General features: G+C 39.9%; 1 protein-coding gene across 3 annotated transcripts in view; it reads right to left on the bottom strand.

Moving 5' to 3' along the window:
- Nucleotides 1-26149, bottom strand: part of KYAT3 (kynurenine aminotransferase 3) — an 85147-nt gene that overhangs the window by 55132 nt on the left and 3866 nt on the right. For 2 of the 3 annotated variants that reach the window (XR_005215305.1, XM_037826699.1), the window contains exon 2: nt 10159-10259. The exons of the other annotated variant lie outside the window; for it this stretch is intronic. Coding sequence is in view for 1 of the 2 variants with exons in the window: in XM_037826699.1 (XP_037682627.1) it covers nt 10159-10257 (99 nt within the window). In the remaining variant the exon portion in view is untranslated. The remainder of the gene's footprint in view (nt 1-10158; nt 10260-26149) is intronic. 3 annotated transcript variants of the gene reach the window in all.

Raw genomic sequence — 26149 nt, 5'->3', positions numbered from 1 at the left:
TGCCCTGTTGTAACAGAATGATCACAAGAAAGATGAAAAATATCCTCAGTCATCTAGTACTATCTAAGCTAACCAAAGATGATAAGTTTTGATTTACTTTTATGGAAATTTTATATACTTTGTTTTTTTGATTTTTAATGTTCCAGCAACCACAGTGATGACACAGTATCATTTTTCTGCATTCCTTAGCACTCATACCACTTTCTAAATGTCTTTTCTGTTTAAATACAGATTAATTTAAAAAGAAAGTTTGTTATACTCTTCCCTAGCTTTTTCTGCTTTGTATTTCTTTGGTGCTGCACACTTGTTTTGGTTGCTCAGGCTTCCATGAGATTACTTAGCTACTTCTCAAGGAGGAGCTGTGACCTGGTACTGAATGGCAGATGGTGGGAAACAGACCAGTGCATAGATGCCTTTAAAAGTCAAAGCAACATTAATCAGATCTCTTCGTTGCAAGAGACAGAAACTTTTAGGTGAGAAAGTGAATTTTTAGAAGGCCCATGTTACCATGGAAAGAACAGAGGTGCAGTGAGGCTCAACGAGAAGTGAAATCAGGAACTTGAATCTCACCAGGGTTCTCCTTTATTTACATTTCTATCCTATCTCTCAGTCTTTTTACACGTCTCCCAATTTCTCCACCATAGAGGGACTGAGAGTTGCTTTCTCTGGTTCCAATTTCAAAAAGCCTAAGGAAGAGCTCTGAAAGGTAGTTTTGACTGATGAACTGTGGCATTTTTCCAACAATTTTTAAGATACTACCTTAATTGTTAAGACTATGTTGACAAATTGATAGAGAAAGCAGCATGAAAGTAAGGTCATGAGGCATGTAGAGATGTGGTCAAAGGATGATGCCATTTTAATGTGCCCACTCCCCAGTTAAAAAGTTGTGCAAGACCCGATCCCACCACCCATGGCTCTTCCAGGTGTGCACCTGAGTTAGAACCTGTCGATGCCTCTGGATAGTGTCTATAAAAATATACCAGCTCTTATTGAAACACTTGGTTGGAATGGGGGAAAAAGTATTCCCCAGAAGAACAGAAACAGGCAATGTTGTTCTTAGAAGTGGTCTCAGGCCACAGCATTCCAAGCAAGTCCATCTAAAGGGGAAGGCTGATGAAGTTCCAAAGGTGTACAGCTTAAGCTACTATTGCTGCAAAAGATAGCCAGCTGGAAGAGCTGACCAGAGAAGAAAATTCTGAGGCTGTGAAAAAAAAAAGTTTCATCTTACAAACCAACTGATTAATTGGTAATGAGTGCCTAAGACACATGCTAAGAAACTGCATCCGGGGTCACTGGCAAAGAATGTCAGGATTGATTAACAGTGTTTATGGTAGGTGAGGGATGGGGATGTTTCAGAATGGCTAATGGATATATGTCCCTGTTCTAAAGAACTCTGGAGGGTACACAGGCATGCCACACCTAGTTATAAAGGAGGGCCAGTGTGGGAGCAAGGCTACCTGAATTGTTGAAGAATGGGGCTTTACTCAACTGAAGGCGACCCAAATCCTTTCTTAGTTTTTGAGGATGTTACTATTAAAATTTGTCCTGCTTTCAGGAAGGATGATTTAGAATTGATGACAAGTTTTTGGCTCTGCCTTTAACAGCACATACTTTCTAAAAGTTAGCAAATCCTATCTACTTTTCCTCCAAAATACATCCCAGACCTGATCATTCCTCTCCATCGTAATGATCCGTTCCCTAGTTCTGGCCACCAACCTAAGTAACCTATGAAACAGTTTCCTTGTCTCTACTTTTGCCAACTTAGAATCCATTTACCATACTGATGTCAAAGCAATCTTTTTAAAATATAAATCAGAACACTTTGCTCCCTTGTTTAAAACCCATTAATGCCTCCCTATTGTCTTTTGGAATAAGATCCCAACTTTAAGATCTTGTGCCATGACTTAGAAAAATCTACCTAATCTGCTTACCTCTCTGATCTTATCTCTTCCTTTCCACTACATTCTAACCACACTGGCTTTCTTTCATTCATTCATGCCACAAATATTTATTGAGTACTTATTAAGTGCAAGGCACCCTTCTGTCTGGGCTACATCATTGAACAAAACACACAAAGGTTCTCATCGAGCCTTTTTTCTTTCTGCACCTTAACCTTCCAGGTTTGTTCACATATTTTGTAGATTATATTACCCTATATAATTCTTCACGCCTCTCTTTCAAAGAGTGACTTTGGATGGGGGCATGTGATTTGCTTTGGTCAATGGAATGTGAATGTGACATGCACTATGTCCAAAGAGAAACTTTAAATGTGGTTGCAGGGATTGACTGAGCATCTTGTTTTCATTTCTACATGTAAAGACCATGTCTCACATAGGAGCTATTTCTTCAACAGAGGTACTGGAAAAAAAGAACATAGAGCAGAGATCAAACTGGAGCATAGCCAGCCACAACTGACCTGTAGCCTACGTATAATACGAGAAAATGAAATTTTATTGATGTAAGCCTATAAGGTTTTGTGGTTGTTTGTTACTGCAGCAAAGCTGACTGATACGAGTCTTTGCATTTGTACTTGCTGTATCCTCTGCTGGGAATGCCCTTCTCTTTATTTAATTAAGCACTCTGTTTAAATATAACCTCCTCAGACAGGTCTTCTAAGAGTATCTGGCCTTAACTTACCTTTCCCCTCTCTCCTACATTACCCACCAATGATTTTAGCCTATTTCTCTATTGGAGGTTATTTATTTTTACTTGTCAATTATCTGTCTCTTTAAAAAATATAAACCTCAGAAAATAGGGACTTGTCTTGTTCAGTGCTGTATCCATAGAGTCTAAAATGGTACATGGCACATAAGGTGTTCAAAAGGTATTTTCTGAACATATGAATGAAATTCTTTTCCTTTGAATTATCACAATTGAATAACCACAATGGTGTACTGCCTCATTTGCAGTGCTCCAGAGTCCTGTACTTGAAACACAAATTAGGAGATATTATCTTGCTCTAAAATCTTCAGTGACTCCCCATCATCTATGGAATGTAATTCCAACTCCAACATGGCATTCAAAGCTCTTGGGAGTCTTTTTATCTCCCACAATACCATCCCTTTCCACACAGTGATTCAATAGCATACAACCACTTGCCATTCTCTAATTGCATTCAGTACTTTTCTACTTCCCATGCTTTCTATTCAATTTCTTTCCTCTGTTCGACATGTCTTTTCCATAATCCCCACCTATTTAAACACAATCAACCCTACAAGATTACACCTTAAATTCAACTCCTCCAAGTAATATTTTCAGGTTCCCAGTTAGAATTAATCTCTTCCCCTATTCTCCCCTAGACTGCTTTCTTTATACTTATCACAATTTAGATGGTGTATGTGTACATGTCTATTTTCAGCTTCTCTTTGAGAATCTGAACTTTGTCTTATATCTTCCTTTCTTATACCTAGAAAGAAAAAAAGTGTATATATTTACATGTATTTGTATATTTATATTAATATATTAGATTCTCAGTAAAAAATATTCCTTGAATTAATAATACTATTGCTTAGGGTGACACAGTACAGTGATTAAAGACATTAACAAAGTAACTAAGGAAAATTACTTAACCCCTCCAAACCTGCATTTCTTTGTCAGTAAATTGGAGATAAAAATAGTACTTATAGGATAGTCACAAGGATTAAATGAAATACACATAATTGGATAAAATATTTATGATACATACATCTTATGAAGGCCTTTTTTTGCAGAATATATAAAGAAGTTTTATAACTCAATAAGAAAACAAACACCCCAATTAAAAATGGGCAAAAGACCTGAATAACCACTTCAAAAAAGAAGATATACAAATGGCAAAAAAAGCACATGAAAAGATGCTCAACATCATTAGTCATCAGAGAAGGGTAAATCAAAACAACATGGAAAACTGGCAGTACTTAAAAAATTAAATGTGTATATCTACCATAGAACCCAGCCATTCTACTACTAGATATTTACTCAAGAAAAATGAAAACCTATTTCCACATGAAGACTTACACACAAATGTTCATATTACCATTATTCACAATTGCCAAAAACTGGAAAAAACTCAAATGTCCATCAATAGGTGAATAAACAATTGTGGTCCATTCACATAATGAATGCAATAAAAAGGAATGAACTGCTTAAATATATACAACTACATGGATGGATCTCAAAATTTTCAGGCTTGGTTCTGAAAGAAGACAGACAAAAATTTACACACTGTATAAATGCATTTACATAATGTTCCAGAAAATGCAAACTAATCTATGGTGACAAAAAGCAGATAAGCAGAATGAGGGATGGACAACAAGGAGGTTTGAAGATTCTTCTGGGGGAGACAGAAATGTTCTGCATTTGATGGTGGAAAACAAAAGACATCTGTCAAAATTGTATGTAAATTATCCTTCGATAAAGTTGATTTTAAAAAGCTGCCAGGGTATTCTGAAATCATGCCCTCTTCCTCCCTCCAGACAAAATGCCCATCAAGCAAGAAGACATTATCAAAATTATTACAGACATTTCAGATGTGCTCCAAAGGTGTCACTATATAGTCAAAAAACAAATTACATTCTTTTACCACTAGATGGCAGAAGAAAAAAACAGAATGTTCCTGTAATGGTGGAAGAACTGAAAAGAAGTACCAAGAAGGGGAAATGCATAGTAAGCACCAAAGACTTAAAGACCTATAAGAAAAATTCCAATTATAATTGAGTCAAAAGAATTAACTGGGAATTTTAAGTAACAAATATTTAGTTGTTTTATTTTACAGAGTTACTTGTGTCCAGTATAGTGTAGTTATTTTATATTTATTGACTAAATAAATGGGTGAAAGGGAAAGAATTTGGACCTCCTTTGAGATAATATAAGGTAGAAAAAAAATGTGTACAAAGGAACAGTATGCACTGGCTATAGCACACCTTTTTGGGCTGATTCTAGCCCTGTTCATTGTCCTTGGGCTATTTTGTTATCTCTTTTTATTGTACAAAACTGATGGGCATGCAAATTCCAGTCAGCAGAGTTTTGAATAGCTCCCCTCCTCTCTGTGGAAAAACCAGTTTTGCCTTCATTTGCAACTCACTTCCTTTTGACCTTTCCTTTGAATGAGTTATAACTTTTGTCTGGTTCCCTCATATCAGTCAGAAAAATAAAAATCTTTAACACCATGTTCATTTTTATATTTGCATGAGTCACGAGTCTATGAAACAAGTTTATTGATAACAAGGGTTTCTCTAAACCTGGCAGTGGATAGAACAGGTAAATAGAACTGGAATACCAGAAAATGGAAAGTCAGGTCAAGACAACAAAACTTTTAAAAAAGTTTTAAAAAGCCTCTTTGTTGCTCAGATGTGGCCCTCACTCTCTAGCTATGCCAACTTGAAAGGTGAAATCACTGCCCTCCCCCCTACGTGGGATCAGACACCCAGGGGAGTGAATCTCCTTGGCAACGTAGAATATGACTCCCGGGGAGGAACATAGACCCGGGGCATCGTGGGACGGAGAACATCTTCTTGACCAAAAGGGGGATGTGAAAGGAAATGAAATAAGCTTCAGTGGCAGAGAGATTCCAAAACGAGCCGAGAGGTCACTCTGGTGGGCACTCTTATGCACACTTTAGACAACCCTTTTTAGGTTCTAAAGAATTGGGGTAGCTGGTGGTGGATACCTGAAACTATCAAGCTACAACCCAGAACCCATGAATCTCGAAGACAGTTGTATAAAAATGTAGCTTATGAGGGGTGACAATGGGATTGGGAAAGCCATAAGGACCACACTCCACTTTGTCTAGTTTATGGATGGAGGAGTAGAAAAATAGGGGAAGGAAACAAACAGACAAAGGTACCCAGTGTTCTTTTTTACTTCAATTGCTCTTTTTCACTCTAATTATTATTCTTGTTATTTTTGTGTGTGTGCTAATGAAGGTGTCAGGGATTGATTTAGGTGATGAATGTACAACTATGTAATGGTACTGTAAACAATCGAAAGTACGATTTGTTTTGTATGACTGTGTGGTATGTGAATATATCTCAATAAAATGATGATTAAAAAAAAAAAAGGCAGGCTACTTGACTTCTCTAAAACTCAGTTCCTCATTAATGCCAGCCTCAGGCAATTGATTAAATTAATTATATGAGTTGAATCTGTACATAGAAAAGCACAGTTCTTGGCACATGCCATATACTGAAAAATTAGTTCCCTTCTGAGTGGAAAAGATTCTCTTGGATACAAGTAGGACAATTAACTTTATACCAAAGGGAGTAAGGAGATGTTGTGTTTAAATGAAAAATAAATTTTTCACAACAAAAGAGAGCTGTGCAGAAATGAAAGGACAAATATTGAACAAATGCTGAGAATTGAATTCGAGAGTATAGGTTATCAGGGGATAGAACCTGGGCAGAGATTGGGCAATCAATGATGAAAGAGAACAAAACATTCAATAAGGTTTATTTTAAAGGTTCATAGATTGTAAGCTCTTACGGCAGTCACATCTATTCCTATGTTTTAACTGTTATTTAAGAGATGTTCATTTGGTACAAAACATATATTCTCTGTAGCACACCATCTAACAACTTCAATGGTCAGTTTATTCAAACAACATAATTACATGGAACCTAGAGTAGGAAATGAGACCTTGTTATTCTGTACAGGTTACTGTAATACCCTGATACATCCCAGAGTATTTCGGGCAGAAAATATTTGCAAAGTATTTGCAAAGTCCCCTTGAGGGACTGGGGAAAAATGTGAAAATATTAAACATACCCACCTGGGGAATTCCTGATATTCTCACAAATTAGGGACTCCTCGATCTTGGGGCTTGCCCTTATGAAACTTATTCCTGCAAAGGAGAAGCTAAGCCTGCTTATAATTATGCCTAAGATCACCCCAAGAGAACCTTTTTCGTTCCTCCTATGTGGCCTCTTTCTCTCAATCAACTCTGCAAATAAACTCACTGCCCTCCCCACTATGTGGGACATGACTCCAAGGAGTGTAAGTCTCCCTGGCAACATGGGACTTGACTCCCAGGGATGAGCCTGGCCCTGGCATCATGGGATTGAGAAAGTCTTCTTGACCAAAAGGGGGGAAAGAAATGAAACAAAATAAAGTTTCAGTGGCTAAGAGATTTAAAAAAAATTGAGAGGTCATTCTGGAGGCTATTCTAATGCATTATATAGATATTCCTTTTTAGTTTCTAGTGTATTCGAATAGATAGAAGGAAAGATCTGAATCCACTGAATTGTAATCCAGTGGAATTGATTCTTGATGATGATTGTATAACTAATTGGCTTTTATTATGTGACCAATGTGCTTGTGAAAATCTTGTGACTGACACTCCCTTTAGCCAGTGTATGGAAAGAAAAGCAATAAAATAAAGACAAAAAAAGATCTAAATATTGGGCGATAAAATTAGGGAAAGGGTTATTTTCATTCTAGGTTCCTGTATCAGTCAGGGTTCTCTAGGAAACAGAACCAAGAAGAGATGTGTGTGTGTGTGTGTGTGTGTGTGTGCATATATAAATATTATGAGGTTTTTTTAAATAGGAATTGGCACAGGTGACTGTGGGGATGGGCAAGTCCAAGTTCCATAGAGCAGGGTGCAAGCTGGGTCCCCAGGAGAGGCTGGCTGGCTGAAATAGAGATGGAGATTCTCCCTTCTGACTGCTGAAATCATCAGTTCTCCTTTTAAGGCCTACAACTATTAGATGAGACATCTCTTATTGTTGAAGGCAATCCTCAGTTGATTGTAGATATAATCAGCCACAGAAGCAAATAACATACTGATGATTTAAATTCATGAAATATCCTCACACTAACAATCAGACCAGTGCTTGCTTAACTTAGCCAAGTTGACATATGAACTTAATCATTACTGTTCCCCTTGTTTCTTTTTCTCTTCTTGCAATATAGCAGTCTTTTTTTTTTAATTAAGATATTATTTATTTAAAATTACAAAAGTATTAAATGACATGGTGGACCTGTACCCTATAACAATCTTTGAAATTTGCTCTATCGCTACTCGAATTTTGTTCTGAGGGTCTTCACTTTTCTGTACATACCCTATACTGCATAACAAGGAAGGAACTGGAAGAATTATTATGGAACGGTAACCCATAATAATTTTTGAAATTACTTATATAACTGCTTGTTGAGCTGTACATCGAAAGTTAACACCTTTCTGTATGTATGTAATATTTTACAATAATGGAAATGGCTGCAATTGTGGAGCTGTGACCCATGACATTCTTGGAAATTTGTTCTCTAACTACTTGTTAAATCATACTTTGAAAGTTCCACTGTTACATATATATGCCAGAGTTCACAATAAAAAATGCATTTATTATTTTATTTGTTATTGTAAAAATAACAAACAATGCATATACAGTGAAGCTCCTGTTGCCCATCTCCCATTCCATTCCTGTAACCTCCATAGTAAGTGTCAGTGACATTGATGGTGTGTATGAAAAGGATTTAACTGTAGCCACTTTAGTGAGAACAGGCTTACAGTAAGTAATCTGGTTCTGGTAAATCTTTCTGGATTTAAACTTACCACTACTATTCTTGATAACACTGACCAGTCTGCCATTGAAGAAACTTATTTATCTGTGTGATTGTTTGAATGCAAAGACCTGGATGAACCATACGGACTTTTTTGGTGTGGTTGTTAAAAGATAGAAAGGGCTGAATTCTACCCCAGAAAATCTCCAAGTTTGAGTAATGCATTGTCAGTGGTTCTTACATGGGAACATACATCAGAAAGTTTTGGAAAGATTTTTCAAAATGTACTTTAGATTTACAGAATCAGAATTGCTCAGGATGGGTCCTGGACTTCTAAAAATGCTCCCCAGATGATAATTCTATGCAGAAACACCCTTAGTTTAGTACCGTGGCTACATAAGATTACTCAGATGACCTCATCCATTTCCTTAGCTTTAACCAATTTCTGAATATGGAAGAGGGCCAGAATTTAGGTAGTTAATAGTTGTAATAAAGAAAACGGATAGAATTCAAGACACTTATGAGGTGGAATTTATAGTATCTACATGTAGAGGGAGAAGTTGATGGCTTTTTATGAAAATTTCAAACCCACATAAAACTTGAGAGATTAGAATTAGATTCAACCATGTGAAATTATCAATACTTGACCATCTTTGGCCTACAAAAGTTTCAAATGATTCAACCTAATATAAAACTCATATACACATCACCCAGATTAAATAATTATCAAGATTTTGCCTCACTCGATTTATCGCTCCCTTTTATCCCTTTTTCTTTTATTTCTTATTGCTGAGTAATTTTAAAGCAAATTCTAGACCTCAAGTCATTTTACCTCTATACTTCACATATATCTCTAAAAAATATGGGCATTTTCTGATATAACTGTAATGTCATCTTTATACCTAATCAACAATAATTCCTATGTAACATCAAATACCCAGTCCACATTCATATTTCTCTGATCGTTTTTAAAAATAGCATCAGGTTCCTAAACAAGGTCCTCACACTGCATTTAGTGGTTGTGGTTCTCAAGCCTCTTTTAATCCCAGAGCAGTCACTCCCAAACATCACCCTCCTTCTCTCCTCTATACCACTAACTCACTGAAGAAACTGGCTTAGATAACCTATGTGTAGCATGACTCTACACATGATTTGGGATTTGTCTTGTTTGCTTTTTCATGATGTCACTTAACCTGTTCCTCGATCTACTGTATTTCTTATAAACCGGAAGCCACAGAGCCAATGCTTTTAATCACTATAATATTCTTTTTAGAGTGGACAGAGCCTGCCCTTTACAGTGTCAGAGCTAGACAGAGAGATTTTTGGCAATTTGGTTATACCACGTATAAGCTGTGTGACCTTGGGCATGTTACTAAACCTCTCTAAGGTTCCATTTTCTCATCTGTAAAAATAGGGATATAACAGTTCATAACTTGAAGGCTTTTGTGAAGATTAAATGAGATAAAGAATTATATCACCCAGCACAAAGCCTAATACACAGGCAGATAGGTAGGTGCTTAGTAAATATAGTTCCAGCCAATGACAAGAGGTACCTTTGACTTACATAATAGAAACAATCCTTTTAATAAAATATCTATAAAAAGTATGTCTGAAAATTGCACCTTTTTTGACAACACAAAATATGTTCAATATTTTAATCTGTAAGTGATAAGCAATACCTACAGTAGATGTAGAGAAGCCAAGAATTTTTGAAGGATAAATTGTCTTCAGGAAGTTTGCTCTACAGTGAAGATAGCAGAGTCTTCTCTGGGCCAAAAACATGCCTTTGGAATAAAATAAACATTGAAAACAGAAGCAAGTAGATGAGAAATCACTATCAGATACTGTGCCGGTTTGAGTGTATTGTGTCCCCCAAATGCCATTATCTTTGTGGTTTTGTGTGGGGCAGGCGTTTTGGTGATGGTTGGATTAGCTTGGAATGTGCCCCAACCAGCTGTGGGCAATGATTCTGATGAGATGTTCTCATGGAGGTGTGGCCCCACCCATTCGGGGTGGGCCTTGATCGGTGGAGCTACATAAATGAGCTGACTCGGGGGGGGGAGGAAGAGAGTGCAGCTGGGAGTGATGTTTTGAAGAGAAGCAAGCTTGCTAGAGAGGAACGTCCTGGGAGAAAGCCATTTTGAGGCCGGAGCTTTGGAGCAGACGCCGGCTGCCTTCCCAGCTAGCAGAGGTTTTCCGGACACCATTGGCCATCCTCAGGTGAAGGTGCCCGGTTGCTGATGTGTTACCTTGGACGCTTTGTGGCCTTAAGACTGTAACTGTGTAGTGAAATAAACCCCCGTTTTATAAAAGCCTATCCATCTCTGGTGTTTTGCATTCTGCAGCATTAGCAAACTAGGACAGATACTTACAGCTGATTTATCATAAGCTTATTTGAAATACAAGTAAAAATTTTTTGATAGCTGAATTTTCTTTCTATGATATAATCTTTCATCACTGGAATCATTCCAATAAATTTATTCCCCCTTATCTTATACAAATTTATGCATACATTGTTTAAACCAGTGATCTGTAAGGAGATTTTGAACTCAAAAAGTCTTTAATTTAGTCAATTACATTACATGACAGTAAATAAAAATTCCATTTGTGATGCTGTAAAATTCAGAATATTTCCATCTAGGGACTACTCAAATTTCAGAATCATCTGGTAACAGTCACTAGCAAAGGTACAATGTGTAACAACAGTAAATTAAAGCTGTTCAAGGGAAGGATGATAATAGATCCTTGATAAATGTAAAAAAAAATGAGTGAATCATAGGTTATTTTCTCAGATGGTATTTCCCTTAATAATTCCACAGAAAGCTAGCAAGCCATTTTAATAGATTGCAGTTACATAATAGGCATGCATTCCAAATTGCTTCTCTACCTGTAAGGAAACTATCAGTCATGAGTGAATACAGGGAGGTCAAAGCATATGAAATTCCATTACTATATCGCCACTTTGAAGTGGAAAGAAAACTCAGTTTTCCAAAAACATTCAGGTAAACAGAAACTTCTCCTAAAGTTTTACTCTGAGAATATTGTTCTATTAAGTATATAAGCCTGTTGTATCAGTGGATGGTATTTGCCCTATCTCTAATAGTTAATCAAACCTGAGACAGAAAAAGAGATAGTCTCTGGATTCAAAAGGGGCATTAAAGTCAGTTATGAATCTCTTAAAGAAGTTACCAAAATCTTAAGGCTACAGAAAACTTTAACAATGAAAACAATATATTGGATGTTTCTTTAAAAATGGAATATAAAATCCTGATCTTGTCAGTAAAATCTCAGCTTAAACAATTGATCCTCAGAAAAGCCTTCTCTGACCACACAATCTTTTAGAGCCTCTTAGCCATTCTACATCCTGTCAGCCTATTTTAATTTTCTACAAAGCATATGTTTTGTTTATTTGTGTGGCTCATCACTCATGCATTCATTGGATAATTTAGGAAATAAACTCTCTGAGTAGGAATCTAGTGTGTTTAGTTCACTGCTGTATTCCTGGCACATAGTAAACACTTGAGAAATAATTTTAGGAAGATGGAATTAACATATAAAATCACATTACAAACTGATTTAAGTGGGCTATTTAAAGTAACCCTGAGAAGAATCCTTTTATAAAATATTTATCTCTTTGGTAAAGACATGTTTTATGTCTCTGAGGTTGGAGATTTGGTTTTCTTAAATCAAGACATGCTATTCTTATGTCATTAATTGTTGTGTTCAGGAATAAAATATCTGGATTGGGCAATAGGGAGTTTTAAGAAAAGGTATTATGAACAAACAAGAACTATCTTGGACAATCTTTACTACCATGGAGTTCTTTAACTGACCTAGGACAACATATTTTTCCAGCGTATAAATGTCCATTTATTTAAGTTCAGCCTGATATAAATATTCTAACAAAGTGGAAGCAACATGTTTTCTTGCAAGTAAAATGAAAAAAGAGAAGTCTCTTCTGCCTTCTTCTGATAGACTGGGATGGGGAAGGGAGGAACTAGGAATCAGGACTCCTGGATTCTCAACCTCATTCTTGAAATGAAAAAAAAAAGAAAAAGAGGCATGTATCCTTGACCAGTCACTAACTCTTGCTGACTCTCAGTGTGGGACCCAGGGCCTGGGTCCACTTCCCTCCATAGTAAAAATGAGTTATTTCACATAGCTGCCTACTTGACTGGGACAAACATTAAAAGATCAGACTTCCCCAAAGGGGGAAAGAATGTATCATAAACAAAGTACTAAAACTCCCCTCCCCTGATCACTGTTGATAACAAATCTCCACATCTTGTGTCACAAGACCCTGCTGATACTTTGTTCTCACATCCTATGAAATATCCTTGTCCTAACACTTATAAACCACCCCCAGGCATCCCCTGCTCTTTGTGGGGTGTTAATGTCCATCTTAGCCAGCTGCCACAGACAAAAATCATCTCCTGTCATTAAGCGCTATTAAACTCATGTCTAACTCTGTGCCCAGTGTGTTCTTTGGTCTTGGGAGTAAGCTGAGTTGGAACAATTGGTGAGTCAGCCAGGAGACCAAAGAGCTGCCAGCTGTTGCAGGCATGCGTTCTGGAAAGGGAGAATCCATCAGGGATTCCTCATTGGCCCATATCATCCCTGTGGGGAGAGGTGGCTGTCTTCCTGGACAAATAAAGACAGTCACGAGAGTATGGAAACATCCTAAAAACTCCAGTGGGGTTGCTAACTGTTTTGCAACAGATACCAGGTGTCCCAGTTTGCTAACGCTGCCATTTTGCAAAACACCAGGCAACAACTCCATGGAAATCATCCAATGAAAGGTCTCACCCACAGTTGATTGAGTCACACCTCTGTGGAAACACTGAATCAATAGGTTCCAACCTAATCAAACTAGTACATCTAACAGCACAAGATTGCATCAAAGAACATGGCATTTTGGGGGACATAATATATCCAGACTGGCACATTCCAACCCCTGGATGCCAAAATGGCATGATTTTTTCCAAATATAAAATACATTCATCCCATCACAATATCACAAAAACTTAAATCATTTTAGTAAAAATAACTAAGCACAAGATCCTACCAAAATCAGTCACATGTGTGGTCTTGTCCTAAAGCAAAATTCCCCTCTGGCTATGGACCTGTGAAACTTAGAACAAGTTACATACTGCCAATATACAAAGTAGGGACAATCACAGGAAAAACATTCCCATTGCCATGAGGAGAAACTGAAAGGAAAACAGGGTTAACAGGACCAAAACAGTTCCCAAAACCCAAAGGGCAAATTCCATTAGATTTCACAGTCTTTGTGTTATTTACAGAGTGATGTTGTATCCCTGGGGCTTGAGAAAGCAGGAGTCTAATCCTTCCTAAGGGCCTTTGCACAGCCCTTTTGTCTCCAAACAATGGGGTGAGTGCTCCAACACATACACACATTGGGGAGACCACCTTCTTCTCGGCCCCACCCTCCTCAAACATCGGGGTGCCACCCAGACTCTGCCTTTACGGGGCAAAGGCTTTCTCCTCTCTGAACAGTGGAGTGGCAGCCAGGCTTTCCCCAACCCCCAGGGAATGTGCTCCACCCTCTTTGAGGTCTGGGGTGGCAGCGCTCTTCCTAAGCATCAAGGCAGAAGGCCTGCCCTCAACCTCCGGGGCAAGCTCACCCTTTCCATGTGCCTGGGTTGCTCTGCTCTTTTTGCCCAAGAATTCTTGATTCCAGATCTCAATTTCCATGATTCTGTTATTAAAGAATTTTTTCCTTCAATTTGTTCCTTTTCCATTCCCTCCAGTCCAGACTGGCAGTGGCTCTGTCTATACAGATGTTGCAAAAATCTTGTTGGCTTGGCATGAAGCATACAGGAGTTGAAACAGTCACACAATAGGACTTGCCACAAATCCTTTCTGGATAACTCCATCTCCAATCCCGGCTTGTACTGAAATGGTGGTCAGGTTCCACCATTTCATGTGGGGCTGTAGCTTCTGGGGTCTCAGTTCTTGGAAGCCCAAAACTTTCCAATCAGCTTCTGATTTCTTTGAACCCAACAGTTTAGTTCTAAGTTTATCTCTCTTCTCTAGCACTTTACTATAAGCTGCAAGGAGAAGCCAGACCATACTTTTAATATTTAGTGTAGAAATCTTGTCAGTTAAGTATCCCAGCTCATTGTTTTCAAGTTTTGCCTTCCATCCAACAACAGGACTCAATTTTGCCAAATTTCCTGCCACTTTAAAGCAAGGATTGCCTTCCTTCCAGTTTGCAATGACGCATTCAACATTTCTCCTCAAGGCCTCATCAGAAGTATCTCTACAGTCCGTATTTCTACCAATAGTCCCTTCAAAGCACTCTAGGCCTTTTCTATCAAGCTCCTCATAATTCTTCCAGAATCTTCCCCGTATCCATTTAAAAAGCTGTTCCAACACATTTGGTATTTGCAAGCTCAGCAGCACCCCACTTCTCTGGTACCAAAATCTGTTCCAATTTGCTAATGCTGCCGAAATGCAAAACACCAGAAATGGATTGGCTTTTATAAAGGGGGTTTATTTGGTTACAAAGTTACAGTCTTACAGCCATAAAGTATCCAAGGTAAGGCATCAACAAAGGGTACCTTCACTGGAGAAAGACCATTGGCATCTGGAAAACCTCTGTTAGCTGGGAAGTCACATGGCTGGCATCTACTTGCTCCCAGGTTGTGTTTCAAATTGACGGTCTCCATAGTGTTGCTCTTGGGCCAGTCTGTCCTCTCTTAGCTGCAGCAGCTCTTCAAGATATTACTCTCAGTTGCTCTAGCATCTGGGCTGTGTGGCTGCTTTTAAAGTACTTCAGTGGGGCAACTCCTCCATGGAAATAATCCAATGAAAGTTCTCACCCACAGTTGATTGAGTCACTGAATCAATAGGTTCCAACCTAATCCCTAATGGGATGAGATGACGTATATTCAATCCTGTATGAATAGTATGTTTGCCCCCACAAGACTGCATCAAAGAACATGGCACTTGGGGAGGACATAATTCATCCAAACTGGTATGAGGACAACTAAATTTCAACAAAAAGAAAAGAGACCACCAAATAGTGGCAGCCATAGCATGGCCCCTGTTAAGAGACTTCCAGCTGGCTGCTGAGGCAGAAAAAGCCGTGACAGCTACTGTGTACTGCTTAGAGGAGAAAGTAAAAATAGAAAGAGATATGCATCTTGCCCGGGAGGAAATGAAGGATTCCAGGTAGATGATCAGTTAGAGACTCTGGCATGCAGCTTAGCCCAGGTCAGTGGTTGTAAGTTGCCTCAGGCTTCGGTCTGGGGAATTTTAACTATTCTGGGATGGGATCCTAAAGCCTGGGACCCCATAGATTCCTCCTTGGAAAAGGAAGGGGAGGAAGAATGGGAACTTTTTGGCTGTATTAAACAATTGGGAAGATTTTAGTTATGAGCCTATGAGAAAACAAGTTTATTTCTGTAACATAATCTAGCCTCCATATGATTTAAAATCAGGAGAAAAATGGCTCTATGGAAAGAACACTGTATTATAATTAGAGTTCTGAGAAAGGGTAGAAATGGGATGAGATGATGTATATTCAATCCTGTATTTGCCCCTCTCAAAAGTATTTCTGTGTTTCTGTTTCTTGTAACTAACTTTCTATTTGTGTCTTGTCTGCCTGTTCAATGTATCTTTTCATAGTTCCAGATGGTAATAACAAATTAACAAAAATTCTTAAAAAGCTCCATTTGAATTGCTTAAAAATGAATAAGCATATATATAAATTGCTACTCCTGGAGTCCCAGAAGGGGGGAAAAAAAACACCCTGGGGAGCAGGGTTCAGAGTCTTAATTTTGTAATTACTGTAAACAAACCTGGACATTAAAAAGAAATCACCCCTGGAAATTTCCCTAAGGCAGCAGAAGGCTGCCAGAGGTCTGTCTCTGGAAAAGGCAAAGAACTTTTCCAATTGTCCAGGCCACAGCTTTAAGTGAAACAGATCTAGGAAATGGAAATATTTAAAAGAAGTGTGTAGAAATGCCAAAATCCCACTGCCATGATTTAAAACTTTTAAATCCAAGTTCAAGAGGCCAGGCCTCATTCTTTCTGTCTCACCTATCCCTACTCCTAGGGCCTAAGCACCTAAGGCAGCTAAGAGGGAAGGGCTGGGTTCAGAGAGATGGGGGAAGTGTAGTTTAAAATTATTATTTGTTTTCTTACTGGTCCCGGAGATTAGAAATGGTAGGCATAAAAAAATGCTGTGGAATAGGCCATGTTTGTACAAATTATATTTTAATGTGGTATATATTTCCCCTATACTGGAATACATTTTAGAATTGATCTTCTACAGAATGCCACATTACCCACCACTATAGGGGAATTCCACCTCTGGTATAGAGTGATCAAAGCTGTCTTAAAGGGGCAGGCAAAATGGGTCCCTGTAAAAGTACCCCTGCCTCAGAGCGTCATGGCTACAAAACAATATAAACTTCCAAGAGGGCACCAAGAAATCTCAGCCACTGTCAAGGAGTTGGAGCAGGTGTGGATAATAAGACCCACCCATAGCCCTTTCAATAGTCCTGTGTGGCCAGTATGAAAGTCTGATGGAACATAGCACATGACAGCAGATTATCAGGAGTTAAACAAAGTGACACCACTGTTTTATGCTGCAGTCCCAAACATCACTGGTTTATTACAAAAAACTAGTACTTAATTGTGTCAATACAATTCTGTAGAGGATCTTGCTAATGCTCACTTTAGCATCTCCCTATAAAGATCAAGCCAGCATGCATTCACCTTCTCCTGGGGAGGCCAACAATGGACTTTTATGGTGCTTCCCCAAGACTAAGTACATAGCCTGACCATCTGCCATGGTCTTTTGGCAAAGGATTTGGCTAAGTGGAAAAGTCCCACAAGTGTAACCCTATTATGTCATGGTAACCAGTAATTCTCTTTCAGAATTAAAAAAAGCCTCAAGGTCACTGCTATCTCACCTTGAAAGTCAGTGATAGGCAGTCAATGGCAACAAACTGCAAGGCCCTGGCTACTGTGTCAAATTCCTAGGTGTTGTATGGTCAGGTAAGATAAAAACTATAACTTCTGCTGTAGTTGATAAGGTGCAATGTTTCCCCATGCTGCTAATGTCAAAGCAACTAAAGGCTTTCTTCGGGTTGTTGGGTTATTGGAGACCATTGTTCCTCACTTAGCCCAAATGTTAAAACCTTTGTAGGTTTTGATTAGGAAAAGCCATCCCTGGGAATGAGACACCTCCCAACAGGCTGCTTTAGAACAGGCAAAAAGAGCAATTGCACAGGCACAAGCACTGGGGGTGGGGTGGGGTGTAGATCCAGACCTGCCCTTTGAACTGGACATAGCAAGCACTCATATTGGCTTTGGTTGGGGTCTGTGGCAGAGGCAACATGCTAAATGGATGCCCCTTGGCTTCTGATCACAATTATGGAAAGGGACAGAACTAAGATACAGCTCCCAGGAAAAGCAATTGTGTATTACATATAATGCCTTATTGCAAGTGGAAGGACTGATGCAAAGATGCCTGGTCACCATGAAAATGGCCATCCCTATTCAGGGGTGGATAACCAACACAGCTTCTAAGTCATGTTCTGGCAGTGCCCAACTAAGCACACTGACCAAATGGGAAACCTACCTGCCTCAGCACAGCATTTTTAATACCAGCCCTCTGAGTGTAGAAATGTATGAGATTCTTGGACCAATGTCCTCTATAGAAGTTTAACAACTAAAGTTGCTGCACCTGAAATAGCTGGTGAACTGCCCACTATAGAAGGCATGGGTATCATTCCAGAGTCTGCTTGGTACACTGATGGGTCTGCTGGGGTTAGCTTCCTACATGGACAGCTGTGGCAGTGCAAACCAGTACTGACACTATATGGTGGGAGATTGACACTATGCAAATCAGTCAATGGGCTGAATTAAGAGCAGTGTGGATGGCAATAGTGCATGAACCAGGAGATGTGCTAACCATCTGTACCGACAGCTGGGCTGTTTACAAAGGACTTATGACCTGGAAGGCAACCTGGAAGCAGGAACAATGGACAATCATAGGTTGTCCCCTCTGGGACAAGAATTGTGGAAAGACATCTGGGATGCCTGCCAATGATGAAAGGTAACTGCTGCCAGCAGTGAGTCAACATCGCTAGAGAGTGCCCTTTGTGCTCCCTGAAATGACCACATGAGCTGTAACAAATAACACATCAGCTGGTTACAAATCCTGCTCACCCGGTGCCAAGTGGACTACATTGGTCCCTTTCCACTCTCAGAGAGGGCATTGTATGCATTTACTGCCATGGACAGGACTTTTGTTAGCCTTGCTGGTGGGGAAGGTGAACCGGCAGGCCACCATTCATCGTTTAGAGTGTGTGCTCTGTATCGTGTACCTACACAAACAGACAGTGATCAGCAAAATCTTTTCACTGGACAAATGACCCAAGCATGGGCTATGGACTATGAAATCTCTACAAAAAATGGACTAAAGGGCTTTATCAGGCCCTAACCCACCTGAACTCCACACTGGAGCTCCTATTGAACTGTTAATGGTGGGAACAATGTAAGCATTGAGAATCCAAGTTAAAGGGCCAGCTGCCTTACAGCCTCAGTGGGGAAATAGTAATAATTTGATGTTGCCTGTGCCTCAGAACATACAAAACAGGGAAAATTAGGTCAATTGACCATGGTCCTGGTCTATGCTGCCACATTGGTTAGGAATCCTAAGTCCCTAGGGAATAAGAGTTACCCAAAATACTGTACTCCCCGCAAAAAAATTCTGTTAAAATCTTTATCACCAATTTGGGGCCTCCTATTCCCACAGAAACTATTACATGACTGTGTGGACCCTTCTTATGCCCAGATTAACAATTGATGCAACAATAGAAGACCCTCAAGACTTGCAGGGGGAGAATATCTGGAATTTAAAACTTCATAATGTTCCTCTGCCTGGTACCTTGTTATCAACCAGTGGAACTCTAGCATGTATATTGTTATCAATAGAAATTATTGTTTCCCATAAACATCTTTCTTTTCACCATAGCACCCTATCAAACACCTACCTACAGTGGACTTCAGCAGTACAGTAACTGATGCCTACAATCAAACTCAATGTTGGGTTTGCATGGACTTGCCATGCAAGACTTGCCATGCACGTCTTCAGGCACTACTGGCTGTTCCAGTTTGGATATACTATGTCCCCCCGAAAGCCATATTCTTTAACACAATCTCATGGGGGCAGACACATAAGTATTGACTAGGTTGGAATCTTTTTGATTGAGTGTTTCCATGAAGATGTGACTCAATCAACTGTGGGCGAAACATTTAATTAAATTATTAACATGGAGATATGGACCCTGCCTATTCAGGGTGGGTCTTGACTTAATCACTGGAGTCCTATAAAAGAGCTCACAAATAGAAGGAGCTCAGACCAGCTGAGAGGGACATTTTAGAGAGAAGCTAAGAGCTGATACTGACACATTTGGAGATGCTTGGAGATGTTTGGAGAAGCTAAGAGAGGACCCTGATGCTTAGATGCACAGGAGCTGAAAATAGATAAGAGAAACCCAGAGACATTTTGGAGAAAGCCATTTTGAAATGCAACTTGTGAGCAATGGAACAGCAGACAACAGCCACGTGCCTTCCCAGCTGACAGAGGTGCTCCAGACGCCATTGGCCGTTTTTCAGTGAAGGTATCATCTTGTTGATGCCTTAGTTTGGACACTTTTATGGCCACGGAACTCTAATTTGTAATTTAATAAACCCCCCTTATAAAAGCCAATCCATTTATGGTATTTTGTGTAATGGCTGCATTTGGAAACTGGAACAACATCCTTGCTTGGACGAATTGGACTGCATGGAGTATCTTGCTGGCCTAGCAGAATTCAGCACATACATAATATTAGTCAATTATCAGTAAACCCCTTGTCTAAATGGTTTAGTTCCCTTTCTTGGCCATGGCAACATCTCTTTGTGAGGTTGTTATCTCTGTGTGGGAGACTTCTAGTGTTTTGTTATCTCTTACACTGTTGTTGTAGAATATAGATGCAATATCCATCCTATGGTCAACATCTATGTGGTGGTGGATTGTGGGGACCAAGGGTCTGGGCCCCCTCCCCTCCATATGATTTCATGTAGCCACCTACATGACCAGGCCAAATGTTAAAAGACATCAGACATCCCTGGGGTGGTGGTGGTGCTGGGGGATGGTGGTGGGGAGGGGTGTGGGGTGTGAGAATGTATCATAAACAAAGTATTGAAACTCCTCTCTCCTGATCACTGTTGATAACAAATCTCCACACCCTGTGTCACAAGACCCTGCCAAAACTCTGTTCTCACACCCTATGAAATGTCCTTGTCCTAACCTTTATAAACCAACCTCTGGCACCCCCCGCTCTTTGCCGGGCACTAACTTCCATCTTTCCTCAACTGGCTGCCACTGAGAAAAATCATCTCCTGTCAGTAAGTCCCATTATGCTCATGTCTAACTCCATGCCTGGTGTTTTCTTTGGTCTTGGAGCTAAGCTAGGTTGGAACACTAGTATTCGTATTTGGTTTGAAGGTATCTCAGAAGATGCTCATAAAGTCACGGGCTAGTGATATGTCACTTCAGACCATAGCCCTTTCGAGATTTTGCCCCAAGCTGGGTGAGTTTGCCCTCTGGCCATCTGGCCCCATTGTCCCTCCTCCTTGGGAATTGACATTAATTCTACCTCTTGTCATCTGGAAATTCCTAAAGCTTAAATCCCACTCCCCGCCCCCCCATACCACCTGTCTTCTACACAATACACTTCTGCAACATGCTTCCTGGCAAATGACCCAGGTCTTCATTTATCCTCCAGTTTCTAAGTTTTCCTCTGTGCCTTTTGGAACAGCTTCATTATAATAAGCAAATTCCACAATACTTTTATGTTTTCAGAGTGTTCCCTCTACCTCAAACCTTATGTTTCCCTAAAGATACTGCTTCTTTCAAATTCCTGGTAGTTGGCTATTTTTCTTGTATGCCACCTATTACTTTTTTTGCTCTCTATTTTATCACTGCCAGACAGTTACTTCCCCATTCTTTTCCCCATCTGCCTCAGTGATGTTCATCTTCTGAACCTGCTGGTAACTTCCCCTCAGTCAGTAAGAATTTTGTCACTAGGTATACAGTTTTCTTCTCAACCCCAAGGACTGTGATCACCTCAGGTAATTTCAATGTCTTCAGAGACAACACATCAAACAACTGATAGCCTCATGTCCATGGGTCTTCTCCATTCCACCTCAGTTACTATCTCCTACAGTCACAACCCATGCACCAGGAGACTGTTCTTTCCCCCAATTAACCAGTCCTCACCTTTCTTTGTCTCCCAGCTTAGATTCCAGTTCCACCATTTTGATAATGTTCTCAACAATACTTTAACCTCCCTGGACAGGATTGTCACCTGTCTGGTGAAGCCCTAGCCATGGATGAACTTGACTACAGTGTCTATTTTTCTTATGGTCCAAGCAGCTGGAGAATATCACACAGTAGTAGGATTGGTTTTATCACAAATTCATGATCGTCAATCTCAAAACAATCTCCAACACTGCCCAGCATTTCTACTATATTTTGTAGGTAATATTTCTCTCCCATAGTCTAAAATGATTATTTCAATTTTTTCGCACACTCTTCTAACCTAAACCCTTCCCATTCACTCTAAGCATTTGATCATGCTACCTCTATCAGAGAAAACAGAAGCCATCAGATGAGAACTCTCTCAATTTGCCCACACCAAATCTAAAAAATCTGTTCTTTTCCTTCCTCTTATAATACAGGAGGTTTCTCTTCTACAAAAGGATAATCCCATAACTGAGAGTTAAGAAGTAAGAAATTATTATGATTACTGAATCATTATATAGATTTTTTTCATCTATTATATTATAGAATAGCCTGAAGTTAATGTCTAAAATTACTGAAACTCCCTGAACTAGTCTCAGCCCTGTGTTTACTTACTATTGTGATGGTTATTCCAGCCTAGTCTCAGCCCTTGTTTAAACTTGTGATTGTAATTGTAACAACTCTATTTCCCCTTGTTTGAACCCATAAAAACCCTGACTCAGGGAGACAGATTTTTAGGCGAAGTGGCCATCTGATCTCCTGCTTCACATGTAGCAGTGAACTCTGTCTTTGAAACCCTGGTGTCATAGATTGGCTGTTATGTGCATCGGGCAGAGAACTCTGCATTTTGCCCACTATCAATTCCTCTTCCCATGACTTAGATATCATCCTCTCCCATCTCTACAGAGACCTTCCTCCATTGATTATTATCCCTTTCTCCTGTGTATTCAGCTTTCCTTGCTCAACTGGATCCTTCATGCTCAAATCTCTTTCTGTTAAAGAACAATACAAGCAAAACAAAAATACAAAAATGCAAAAAATAAAATTCTTGATTCTACCTTCTCCCCCTGTTCCTCATTTCTTCTTCAAATCAAAACTTTCCTTGTTACTCAGTTCCTCTCAAGAGCATCATTTAAAAAGAGTTATCTTACTTAGCTGTCTCCTTTGCTTTAACCCATACTTACTCTTCACCTTGGTGCCATCTGAATTTTGCACCCAGTACTCTATAGAAGCAGCTCTTGCTAAAGTTGGTTTTGACCTTAATATTGTCAAATCTGGCGGACATTTTCCAATTCTCACTTTCCTTGAACTCTCTACTGCATTAGATACTGCTGACCAAGCTCTCCCCCCTCCGCGAAACACTGTCTTCTCTTAGCTTTTGACATACTACACCTCCTCATTTTCCTCCTTCCTCTCCTCCACCTGCCATTAAATGATGGAATTCCTCAAAATCCAGACATGGGCTCTCTTTTCTTCTCACTCATGACTCTCTCACTAGGTAGTATCAACTGTGGAAGGAATTATCTGAAACAATATTTTCAAGGTATTTTTCTAGTCTCTCCCTAAAAACAATGTTCTCTGAAAAAAATGAGATAAACGGTGTGATCAGAGTGATCTAGTCAATCTAACTATAGCTATTATACACTAAGTTCCATATTTGACTACACATAATCAATAGAAAATTAAACTGCTGACTTGTTATCAATGGGATAGACTGTTTAAAATGAGGCAACAGAAGGTATGCATGGCAGATTTGGGGGTGACCTGAAGATGAGAAGGCTGGTGAATTGTTGGGGGAAGAATCTAGAGCTAAAAGGCAGTCAGAGCTACCAAAATGAATTTTAACAAGTTTATATATAAAGCTCTGGACTTCAGTCTAAATTACCAACTTATAAACACTCTGCATATGCAGGAGAGTGTGGGAGCCTCTGGCCCCCAAGTGTCTTGAAAACTGCAAACAGCAGTTTGCTTGACCAAGGACCTATTCTCCTTGTAATATCAGATGCTAACTGTAATCTATACCCAAAACCAGTGCCTCCCTGAGACTCAATGAGATACTATTATCTCTATAATCCTCCCCTCCTCCCTGTTGATTATAATCAACCCCTCTGTACATTGCACGACCCTGCTCCCTGCCTTATGTTCTCATACCCATTGGAATGTCGAGCCCTTATAACCAGCTTATTCAGCCCCCCAAAGCACAGGCTATTTCCACATTGTGCTCTGAACTGGCCACTATTCAGAGCAGTTCCTGAATCCATTCAGAGAAGCTCCTGATTTCAGGGCAATGTGGCTTGACTTCCCCACCCTGTCAGTAAGCCCTATAACAAAAGCGCATGTCTTAGAATGTGTCTGGTGCTTTCTTTAGTCCTTTGGCTACACAAGACCTCTTGGGCCCTGACAATTGGTGTGCCAGCCTTGAGACTAAAGAAATCCCAGCCACTGATGACATGAACTTGGGGAAGGGAACAGTGGTCTGTGACACTTATGTGGGGAGGGGTGGCTACCCTCCTAGATGAATGGGGTCTGCAGAGGGAGTATTGAGATGCATATAATTCCCTGGCTGGACTAATAGCCCTCCTGCAACAGGCCACAGGACTAGTAAGATTTCATGAGAAAAAGGAAAGCCACCAGGCTGCTGCAGCAGTAGCCTGGCCGTTCTTGGAGGCTGTGTGTTTAGCTACAGAAAAGGCCTTAACGGCTGATGCGACAGTCTGCCACTTAGAAGAGGAATTGAAGTTAGAAAGGGATGTGCGATTGACCCAAGCTGAATTGAAAGACACTCTGGGTAAATGTTTAGAAATACTGGCATGCCAGTACACTAGAGTAAGAGGGCATAAGCTGCCCAAAGGGCAATTTAGGCATACCCTAGCTTCCCCTGACTTTAGAACCCTAAAATGTGGGACCCTGTTGATTCCTCATCAAAAGATGATGAGCCCCTGTCAGACTGGCAAATTAAAACTGAGGAAAGTAAGCAGACATGTCCTCTGGTCCAACAAAAGGTGCCTTCCCCCAGATGTTCTGTGGCAATATATCAGTATAAATTACCAGGGTCATTTAATAGCCCTGTCGGGCCAATGGAAAAAACTAATGGTACCTGGAAAATGACTATTAATTATATCAAACTTAATTTAATAAATTCTTTGTTTGCAGCTGTGTTGAATATAGCTACCTTGTTGCAGGATAGGAGTACTCAATAAAGCCAATTTCACTTTGTGTTAAACCTTGTCAGCGCTTATTTTAGTATTTTAGATCCCTCCAGCTAGACTGCATCCACCTTCACATGGGAAAACCAACAATGGACATTTGCTGTGCTTCCACAAGGACACCTCCAGGGTCCCACCATCTGCCATGGACTGGGAGCACAAGATTTCAAGAAAATGACACGCCCTATGTTTCACTATAATGATGATATCATGTTAACCAGTAATTCTTTTCCAGCACTAGAAATTGCTGCTAGCACAGTGGTGACCCACCTTGAAAGTTAAGGATGGGTGATAAATCAAAGCAAATTACCAGAGCCTGGGCATTCTATCAAGTTCTTGGGTATTGTCTGGTTGGGTAAAACTAAAGCTATTCCTTTAGCTGTTGTTGTTAAAATACAAAGTTATCCTATACTTCTAAATCTTAAACAATTAATAGCTTTTCTTGGTTTATTAGGTTATTGGAAACTGTTTATACTCTATTTAAAAATTTTAAAACTTTTGTACACCCTAATAAGAAAAGGAAAGCATGGGAATGGGATTCTCCATGGCAGGCTGTGTTTATAAAAGCATGAGCACAGGCTTATAGGGGGGTGGACCCTGATATATCCTGTGGATTGGATGTGGCTAGTGCGAATATTGGCTTTGGGTGGGGTTTGTGGCAAAGACAACAGGCAAAATGTGTAACTAATAGATTCTGGTCCCAGCTTTGGAAGGGCACAGAACTCAGATATAGCCCACTGGAAAAGGAATTGTATGCAGCTTCTAATGCTCTGTTAAAAGTGGAAGATTTAACTCAAACATGCCCAGTGCCCACAATCATTCAGGGGTGGACACAGGAGACTAAAACTAAGCCCCATTCGGGAAGTGCTCAGCTAAGCATGTGGACAAAATGGAAAGCCTACATCCTACAATGCTGAATTTTTAACAATAGCACTGAGAGTGCTATGTGGAAGAGCAGCATGCCCTGCCTCCTGTTGATCCTCCCAAGGTGGCTCCTCCCATGCCAACCATTGATGGACAAGGGAGTACACCTGACTCTGCACAGTATACTGATGGACTGGCACTTTGGCAACATGCTAACTGGACGGCTGTGACTGTCCAGCCAAGTACTGACATCATCTGGTGGGAGACTGGAACT

The sequence above is a fragment of the Choloepus didactylus genome, chromosome 2, assembly GCF_015220235.1.
Source record: "Choloepus didactylus isolate mChoDid1 chromosome 2, mChoDid1.pri, whole genome shotgun sequence".
NCBI classification, from domain to species: domain Eukaryota; kingdom Metazoa; phylum Chordata; class Mammalia; order Pilosa; family Megalonychidae; genus Choloepus; species Choloepus didactylus.
The sequence above is the reverse complement of the archived record's forward strand: the minus strand, read 5'-3'. Positions and strand labels throughout refer to the sequence as shown.